At 32.7% G+C, this 10,715-nt stretch overlaps 1 protein-coding gene across 1 annotated transcript; it reads left to right on the top strand.

Moving 5' to 3' along the window:
• The first annotated feature begins 3,059 nt into the window (after positions 1-3,059).
• On the top strand, positions 3,060-9,969 carry LOC6649230 (glutathione S-transferase theta-3). The gene is made up of 4 exons (XM_002071207.4): positions 3,060-3,431; positions 9,115-9,401; positions 9,466-9,601; positions 9,672-9,969. The coding sequence occupies exons 1-4, from the start codon at positions 3,314-3,316 to the stop codon at positions 9,839-9,841; spliced, it is 711 nt and encodes a 236-aa protein (XP_002071243.1). The 5' UTR covers positions 3,060-3,313; the 3' UTR covers positions 9,842-9,969.
• The last annotated feature ends 746 nt before the right edge of the window (positions 9,970-10,715 follow it).

Here is a 10,715-nt window from a genome sequence, read left to right as displayed (position 1 = left end):
GTTGGTATTGTATTTGCTATTCAGTTTGGTAAACAAGATAACGTTTAGTAGTAAGTACACCAGCAAAAACAATGAATCTACAATGACTTTTAGTATGTATGAAGACATTTCTAAATACTCGTATTTAGAGTTTGTTTCTTTTTTTTTTTTTTGCGACCCAACCCTCCTCACTAAAATAGATAAGGTATAAATTTGATTGGAGAACCAATAATCAAGAGTCCCCCAAGTCAAGTACAAAGATCAGTACACAAAGCCATAACAGAGAGGGAGAATGAGGAAGAGATTGGTAGCGGAATGAATAGAAACAGTAAATCAAAAAGGAGAAAAGTGGAACGAGCACTATTTTAATCAGACTATAATAATAATAATTGTCTACTCATGTAGCATAATCTCATATATTCGTGTGTCTACTTTAGTTATAGTCCAAATATGAATTTGATTCATAGTGAACAACAAATACATTTGAATGAATATGAGAGAAAATAATCTGATTTATTCATACAATTGATCACTTTAACTCAAGTTTATCCACTTATTGTTAGAGCCAAAGTAACTACATCTTTTTGTTTCACAAAAAAATCCCAGTTATTTAAATGCCCATAATATTCTCCAAATGAAATGGCAATTCAAATAACTTTAAAAGCAAATGAAAATTAATAATTATTGCAAATGTTGACTATTTGACTACAAAGTAAAAAGTGCATCAAAAATAATTTGATATCCAAATTGAATGGCACTTTGTGATCAAAATGGATATATGTAAATATGTATAACTCATTTACTCACATTCATTCACATCTCACAATCAGACAGATGAACACTGCCACACCCATTTTTCTTCACTCTTATTCGTACTCTTTCTCACTCTCTCTCTTTCTCTCTCACTTGCACCACTTCCCCTTAGGTGTCAAGCAGCTGACTCTTGAATCCAACTCAATCTCCGATTTGTTGTAGAGTGCATACCGACCGACCGACCGACCCACCGATCGGCCGACCAACAATAACAACAATCTCTCATCTATAAAATGCGCCGCAAAAACAAGCTCTGCGATCCCCACACACAACAACACCAGCAAACAACATAAAACAAAACTGAAAACAAAAAGAAAAAACAACACAAAAACAAAAATACCAACAGAAAAATGAAAACAAAATACAAAATATTGTTATATTTAGTTTAATCAACGAAACCCATAATACCCTGTATCAATTTTCATTACAACAAATTTCTTCTAAATCAAATAGAAAAGCATCTATATTCTAGTTCTTATTCCATAACTCTAGTGGGATAGAAATAAGGAAAATCATTAAGGAATTTGGTCAAAGAACGATATTTTTACTCTAAAATTTTCGATTTCCCCCACCAAACACAGACATTGGCATAGTGTCGCCACCTAGCGAGAGGTAAACCTTGTTACAGTAATCTAAATTTATATATGAATGTATTGGGATAAGCATTAATTATCTGATATAACTCTTAATATTCTATATACTTAATGTATGTATTGGAAATACAGGCGGCTTCCCCCTGGAAAGATTTGGATTTTAGTTTGAATTTGTCATACCTTTTATAGACTTTTAAAAGGGGACAGCTTTAAATTTAATACTTTGTTTTAGAAATTCATTCAATTCAATTTAAGATGAAAATTCGTTTGTTATTTTAAATAAGCATTAAATTCAATTCATTGAGAAATGAAACTCCAATTGTTCATATTTAAAAATGAAGTTCAAAAATGTTATTTAAATTAAGTCTGTTTCTTCGATTAGTACCAAAAAGGATGTACTTGATATTCCACAAAATCATTTCAAGAAAGTTTTTAAAAACTGCAAAGAATTCGCTATTCAATTGGGGTTTTTATTAATGATAATTTTTGATTTCCTCAATATAAAACTTTGTATGGATTTTATAACAAATTGAAAGTTTTCAATTAGCGTAAGATTAAAAAGTTTTAGAATTGTCAAAATAGTAGGAAATATAGGTCTCAAAAAAAAAAAAAAAAAAGAGGGCGTCTAACGGTTAGACACGATAGAAGTGAAACATTCCGTAAAACAAACTGAGAGAGAATGAGACGAAAGCAGCATTAGGAGCGGGATAATTATAGGTTCATTATAATATTGCTATAAAGGTCATGTTTTATTTTCTTCGTTTTATTATTATTCATCCTCAATGTTTTCAATTTCAACAAATGATACGAGTGGCTTATGATAGCTAAAATATGATACAAATGCTTTGGTTTCGATGTTGTCAACATATCTTTGAAATACCGCGTCAATTGTTGTTTTTGATCGTGTTGTTGATTCAGTGCGATTGTTACACATTTTTAAACTGAATGTTGTATTAAGAAAGTCAATTAAAGGAACCGCTGTGTCCAATGCAAAATTTACGTTAAAATCGCCACTTAAAATCATTGGAACTTTATCGTAATCTTTTCTAAGTATCCGCGATACTTCTGGTGTATACTTTATTAAATTTTAATGAATGAATTCCGTGATGCAATTTACAAAGTGTCGACGTGGCTCTGTTGTTGTTGTGCTCGCTCGCTTGGCGATCGGGCGGCCGGGTTCGACTCCCAGCTTGGTCGAAGTTTTTCATAATGCTTTTTATTTATAATGCTTTTTATATATTTGCATCTCATTCTCTCGCAGGCTAAATACTATAAGATCTATATGTGTCTCTGTTTAGTGTCGCTTTTTCGTTTCATCGAGTCTGAAATCACTCCCAACGATTCTAAAGAAGTTTTCACTTCAAAAAGAGTTCCTTCTATAGTCATTTGTTTTTTCGGCCAAATATAGCCCTGTATACCTCATATATGAAAGGGTATAAAAAGCAAAAAGAAAAAACAAAAGCAAAAGGCAGACAACGCAACGGAACGACGACCGGCTTCTTTTTCATACGCTGCTTCTATACACAACATTTGCCCCCTATCCTCTATCCCCCATCCCCACCGCCGTCACACAGTGCACACCTACAAGCACACACACACCAACATACCGTACACACACACACACACAATTTCATTTAAAATGTCGCAGTCGATGCGGCTTTGAGCTCAGTCTTCAAAAAACACTCGAAGGCGATTGATCGATCGAGGAAGCGAGGAGCGAGCGAACTGAAAAGGAAACTAGTCAAAATAGAAACAACAACAAGAAATTTAAAAATTTGATTTTGAAATTATTGGAATTTAGAATATTAAATTTACTTGCAATTGTTTTTCGTTTTTTGTTTATTTTTTTGTTTTAATTTTAATTTCTTGTTTTTGGCCTAATATTTTTGTTGTTTTGTTGTTGTTGCTATTCTATTGGAAAATTTAAAATGTCACAGCCTTTGAAATTTTATTTTGATTTTCTAAATCAATCGAGTCGCGCTCTATATATATTCCTGGAGGCATCCAAAATACCCTTCGAGGCGATACCCATTTCAATGCTGAAAGGTGAGTCCATTCGTTCGTGTATAATTCGTGAGTGAGTGAGTACGTGCCCATTGACACATTTCCAATCCCAAAGGTCGACCCCGACCTCGACACACACACACACACACACTCTCACTTGTGTAGCCGAATTTCTATGCATTTCCATAATATCAGCTGTCCCCTTTCATAACATTTGTTTCGTGTGTGTTTCGATTTTCGAAAACTTGAAAAAACAAAATTTTCCGCTCATAAAAACAAACGAAAAACCAAAAAAGAAAAAAATTCCATTGTTTAAGTTTTGGTTACAAACAAAAGGGAAAGTGCATTTTACATAATTAGTTGTTTTCTTAACAAAATTAGAAACCAAAACTCTAAATATTGTAAAATGATGACGGAAATTCTAGCATCGACTTGGTTTGGGAAAGGGAAGTTAGATAGATTTCAAAGGATCCTCCACTCAGCCAAGTTTTCAACTCAAAGACACAACAGATTCTACACACTGCCAAAGATTTTGAAAAATCACTGGGTCAAAAATCTTTTCAAACTTATCTGAAAGACCTTATCTTTGATTTGAGCATGACAGAAACAACTAATAAGCAAGTCATTAGTCCCAATATTTAGTCCAACTTGCAGTTTAAAATTTTGACCCAAATGTTGCTTCAGTTTTGCACTTTGTAATCAAGACAAAGCTTTATCTCTATATCTATATATATATATCTATATAGCATATGTACAAAAGTACTCACCACTTGATCCGAATTGCATTTATCAATCGAATAATAACTTAAACAAGATTAGATTTAAAATCATTAAAAAAGAACTAAACTCAAAGACGATACAAATTTACACTAAGCCAAAAATTCAACAAAATTTGAAAGATTTTTAGTTATGTATATTCCCATTATGATTGAACAATAAGTCCAAAGATATGGATTAAATTTTAAAGAGATCTTTACATATATAGTTGATGCCATGCCAATTTTTCTCAGTGCACTTGGCCAATGGAGTGCAACCTAAAAGTCGTGTCTTTAACCTGCCCAAGGTTGTCTAGAAAAACTAACAACACTCGATGCGTTTTTTTTACAACATTATTGTTGTGTGTGTGTGTGTTTTTTTTTATTATTATTTTTTGTTTTGTAGTTTCTTTTAATACAGTTGGATTTTGGTCAAGTCTAAAGTCCAAACTGAGAAATCAAGTTTTCAAGCTGCATAAGGAAGAGCTTTAAGAGGGGTTCAGAGTTTGAGCTTGACTTGAAGCTTCACGTTAAGCAGGTATTAGCATATAGAGATACGACACGAGATTGCGGATATAGTTAAATGCAATATGTAAGATATACTATACATATATGTATATATAGAGAGAGACAGAGGGAGGAAGGGAGAGAGTGTGTGAGAAATGCAACCAAGCTGAACCCTAAGGTAGGAAAGGAAGGGGACAGATCGTGTTACCACATTTAATGCATATGATCAGATTATTTATGTATCAAGCTAATTGCATTTTTGCATAAATTTCTTTAGTTTATGACATGATGATGATCTTGTCTCTTGCCTTCTTCTCGTAACCTTGACCAAATCAAAAGACAATGAAGTAAGTAAGTCGTCTCGCCGACTTGGGTATACCATACACCAGGTGAAACAAATATTTAAAATTTCGAAAACCAAATGTATGTCTACTAAATTGTTTTAACATGCCTCATACAATTTGCTATCTCGCTCACTCTACAAACACACGAGCACTCTAGCGCCGCCACTAGCCAACGACCAATTCTGCCCTTATGGATCGCGTAGCAAAATACGTTCATACGTATATTTTGTATGTTTCTAGTCCGATTTCAATCAAATTTGGTAGTTTGATAGAAATAAATAAGATTTACTAGTCTGCCAAATTTGATCGCGATGGTCAAAAAATAGCAAGAGCTAATCGGTTTTTTCTAAATTATGGAGGCGGAAGTGGGCGTGGCAACATATTAAAATATATGTATTCTGCGCGCATACTATGCCAATATACATACTAAATTTGGTGACTTTAGCTTTGTTAGTTTTCGAGAAAATCAGTTTTGTTTAATTTTCGGGGGCGGAAATGGGCGTGGCAAAATTTTTAAATAGTCAATATCTGCGCGTCTATTAAGCTAACTTACATACCAAATTTAATGTCGGTAGCTTTCATAGTTTTTAAGAAAATCAGAGTTATGTAAATTCCGTGGGCGGAAGGGGGCGTGGCAAAAAGTTGGAACAATTATTTTCTGCGCGCTAACTAAACGAGTATATAAACCAAATTTGATGTTTCTATCTGCTATACTTTTTAAGAAAAACAGTTTTATGTAAATTCTGGGGGCGGAAGGGGGCGTGGCAAAAATTTGAAACAAACTCGATAAGCGTACATACTACACGAGACTGCATACCAAATTTGGTGGCTCTAGCTCTTATAGTCTCCGAGATCTAGGTGTTCATACGGACGGACGGACGGACGGACGGACGGACGGACGGACGGACGGACGGACGGACGGACAGACGGACATGGCTAGATCGACTCGGTTTTTGATCCTGATCAAGAATATATATACTTTGTGGGGTCGGAGATGCTTCCTTCTGCCTGTTACATACATTTTGGCGACTTTAATATACCATTTCACCCTATGGGTGTATGGTATAAAAACAGAATACAAAAACGAAACCGAAACTGAACAGAGCAAAAGGAAAATTATACTTAAAAACTCTTTAAGTTTATTGACGTCTGTTTTTTTTTTTTATTTATTTTTTATGGGTAACTCAGGTGCTAAAACCATCTTGCACCTAAGGCACGCTTCGAACAGAAAAGAACTGACAAACAACATACACATACATATACATATACATATAGATATTATTATTATTTAGCGAATTAGCGGCAAGTGGCAAATGGTGTCCACATTTTCAAATTAACCAACAGACAGCAAAAGCATCGATCTAATTTTACCTATTAACTACAAGTGGATAAAGGATCAACAGCTAAAGGATATATGTAGCTTGATCAATTGACTCAAGTCAAGTGCTCCCCCAGGACTCCCTTTCCTACCATTTTATCCCCTGAATTTCTGTCTCTTAATTTACAACTGTGTCATAGCTAATATACCCTCCCACCAGAGTTGAAAATGGTATAAGCATTTTTGTTTTGCTTTCTTTCTTCATGCAAACAACTTGCTTTTATCTGTGCAAATTTGAATGAAGAAAATAAATAAAACCAAAAGCTTGCCAATATTGCCGAGTTGCCCTGAAATAAGTAGCATATATATATATATGTATATATAGGAAAGAACTTTATCAACTTTACCTTTGTTTAACTTTACCTTGCTATACTATAAATACATATAAAGCAAATATGGCAAAGAAGAAGAAAACAACCAAGCAACCAATTAACTCTGGATAAACACTCTGATTTATATACATATGTACATAAATATCGGAGAACTGCAATGACTAGAACATTTTTGCAATTCATTTTCGATCACATCAAACGGCTAATGACAAAAACAAAAGCAAAGCACAACAACTATAACTCATTTTAAATAGTTTACGAAATTTTTCAGAAAATTCGATTTCATTTTAAACAAAAATTAAGAGTAGATGACTCTCTGGAATGCTTTTCGAAATTTATGAAAATTTTAGTTGATTTGCAAACTTATCTTAATAGAAAACAAACTGGATGAGTCTCTTTTAAGCCCTTGAACAAATTTCATATTTGATTAAAAGAATGTTCAAAAATGACTTGTTCATATGCTGAAAATCTGATTTTTATATAGTGCCATAACGCCACCTAAGTAGGGATTCGAAATTTATATAGTTTTAACTCATTTAAGATAATTTTTTCGAAGCTGCAAAGTGATTACGAATAAGTGAATCTCAACGAGTCATTCAAAAACTAAAAGTAGTCTAATGTGTTTTGACCAGGCAGAAATCACCGAATGAATGAATGTAAACACTTTTAGAATGATTCATGGCTAGATAATAATAGCTTTAATATTCAAATTTGCTAGACAAATTATTATTATTGAAATTTCAATTCATTTGGTCATTAAAGGGTATCCAAAAATGAGGCAATTTCAATAGATTAAAAATTAAGTTTATTGTGCTTATTGCCTGTTTTTATCACGTTTTTCGAATTTTGATTAAATATACATTTCATTCTTTGCTTTACATTTGTTTGTTGTTGTTTTTGTTCATCTCTTTTTAAATTCCTCGTTTAAATATGCTTGGAAATTATTTAATTTAATTTTGTTTTGTTTTTGAAAAGGGCTTTAATCACGTAGGCAATGGCTGGGAAAACTAGAATAGACAAATTGACCTTCGACAATGATTTTTGTTTAATTTGGTTGTTGTTAGTTCTTATCAATTGTAATATATATATATACATATATGGACACAATCCTATTCACTTGACATTTTTGAGTGGCAGCCAATTAAAAAAAATTGAAAAATTGCTCTCATACAAAAAAAAAAAAAAAAAAACAAAAAGCAAATCTAATCAACTTGCTGACTAATCAATTACATTTTCCCTGCAATTTTATTCTAATTATCATTCTAATCATCATCATCATCATCATCAACCAAATCATCATCATCCTATGAGCAGCGCACATGCATTTAATTATAGTTTCTGATTCTAGCAGATGGTTATTGTTGTTGTATGTTTTTTTTTTTTTTTTTTGGTTTTTAATTAGTTTGGTTTTTTTTTTAATAAGAACACGAGAGAGAGAGAGAAAGAGACCCTAGCAATGCCCTAAAGGTCAAGTTTTGTAGGCTATCTGAGAGAGTGATTCTTCCTTCATACTTCCCACATACATATATGTATATATATTGTATACATATATATATATATATATGTATATATATTTGTATTTGTATTTGCCATTTGACTAACAAGAAGGAAGTAAGAAATATCATAAAAAGTTTGTTTTTTATGGCTAAACAAAACTTGGTGGTTATTTCAAAAATCTTTAGCAATAAAAAGCTTATATCTTACAATTAGATTTCATCCGTAATAGATATATAATTGAGTATATGAGATTGACTTAAACAGACGGACATGAGGCTTCATTTCTCTTGAGGATAAAGAGTTTTCTGTACTGCAACCAAAAAGCGTTTTGATCCCACGATCTAGCCCTACTGAAATCTAGTTCCATCAGGGATAATGTAAAGAATTGTCACATCACCTCAAAACTAAAACAAAATATGCCAAACCAGATAACTCCATATATTATAGATAAGTACCAACATATACATATACTATAAATCAGATGAGTCATTGAACATCGTCAAACATGAAATCAAATTGATGATAACTTTTGTCCATAGAAAATAGATTTATGAGCACAATTATTGACCACCTGAAAATTCATATTGGGGGAACAAAGAGATGAACTTTTCGCGACGACATTGAGAATGACATTTAGATTAGGAAAACGAACGCAAAACCTTTAGATATGGGTCTCTGAGACCCGCCCACTTCTTGTGTGTGTTTTTTTTTTAATGATAAGCCCAAAAGAAAACAAACAAAATTATTATATTTAGTTTGGCACGTTTCTGTTTTTGTTGTCAACTTCATTGTGATCACGCCATTGATGATCGATTAAATGTGATTCTTAGCATCAGACGATCTTGATGAGATTATGGTATTATATATGTATGTATGGTATGCTTATCTCAATGTCTTTCTTTTTGGTATTAGGTGAGCATTTAACTGGCGAATTCCGTGACAAGGTCAATCGTTTCCGTAAGCTGCCGGCCATAACCGATCATGGCTATCAATTGTCTGAGAATACGGCCATCTTTCGCCATTTGGCACGAGAGAAACTTGTGCCGGAGCATTGGTATCCACGTCGTCATCTTGGCCGTAGTCGGATCGATGAGTATTTAGCCTGGCATCAATCCAATATGGGTGTAGCATGTACGGAATATTTTCAACAAAAATGGCTGGTTCCATATCTGCAAAAGACGCGACCATCTGATAATGCGGTAGGTTAATATCCTTAAATTATGCAAATCGCAATCTAATTGAAAATCCTTCTCGTTTCGCTAGGTAAATGTGGCTGGAAAGCAATTGGAGCACACATTAAACGATTTCGAGCAACTCTTTCTGAATTCACGTAAATTCATGATGGGTGACAATATATCCTATGCCGATCTCAGTGCCATCTGTGAGATAGATCAGCCCAGTGAGTAAACCAAACCAACCAAACCACTCAAATTTTGTTCATTAATCAATTTATGGCCTCTGCCTTACAGAATCGATTGGATTCAGTGCCTTTAAGAATCGCAACAAGTTGGCTAGATGGTACGATTCAGTACGCGAAGAATTGGGACCCCATTACAAGAGTGTTTACGAGGAGTTCGAGGCTAAGCTGAAGCTGAACAATCAGGGCCAACAAGGCGTGGCCCAGGCGCAGGCGCTGTAAAATCCGATTTCCACTTAATATATATATATATATATTATCTACCTATATTTGTTATATATTTAATTGCTCCATAAGAGAAAACTAAAACTGTTTATGTAATTTATATTTTTCTTTTAAATATTCTTCAATTTTTTGTATTTTTATTTTTCTTTGCTTGATTTTTTGTTTTGTTTTTGTTTTTTTTTCTCTCTTTTTTTTGTTTTCTATTACAACAATTCATTTTGCTTTGAACATTTTGCAAGTTTTTTTTTTTTTTGTTTAATTGTTATTGAAACTTTTAATCATTATTATCATCATTATTATTATTATTATTATTAGTTTTATTATTAATATTATAATTAATTGTATGTATATGAAATAAGCTACAACTAATTAAGTAAAAAATGTAAATGTGTATTAAATAAAAACGAAAAGAAAGATAGACAAACTAAATGAATTTGGTGTAAGTGCGCTTAAAAATATATATATTATCATATATGTATATACATATATATTTAGTTTTTTTTTTTTTTTAATTCAATTTGCTGTTGTTTTCTACTTCTGTTTGTTCTTCATCATTTCAAATTAATTTGTTAGACTAAAGTTTTTGGTTTTCGTTTTGTATATTGCCTTTTTCGGATTGTTTCTTGTAGTGCTCTCTCATTGTGTTATTCGATTCGTTTCGTTTCGATTATTCAAATTGTAGCTATATCCTTGCAGCATAATCAAATTATATAGAAAATGCTAAATGACTAAAACGCCTGAACTCAGAATACAAACTTTATACTGCATACTTTTGGGTAGTTTGAGAAGTCTGCTTGCGTTTTGACTGCGACATACTGATCTGATACATTAAATGGCGCCAATTTTTGAAAAAAGTTTCTTATAAAGCTAT

This window comes from Drosophila willistoni (assembly GCF_018902025.1).
Source record: "Drosophila willistoni isolate 14030-0811.24 chromosome XL unlocalized genomic scaffold, UCI_dwil_1.1 Seg141, whole genome shotgun sequence".
In the NCBI taxonomy this organism is placed as follows: Eukaryota; Metazoa; Arthropoda; class Insecta; order Diptera; family Drosophilidae; genus Drosophila; species Drosophila willistoni.
This window is presented reverse-complemented; position numbering and strand designations above follow the sequence as displayed.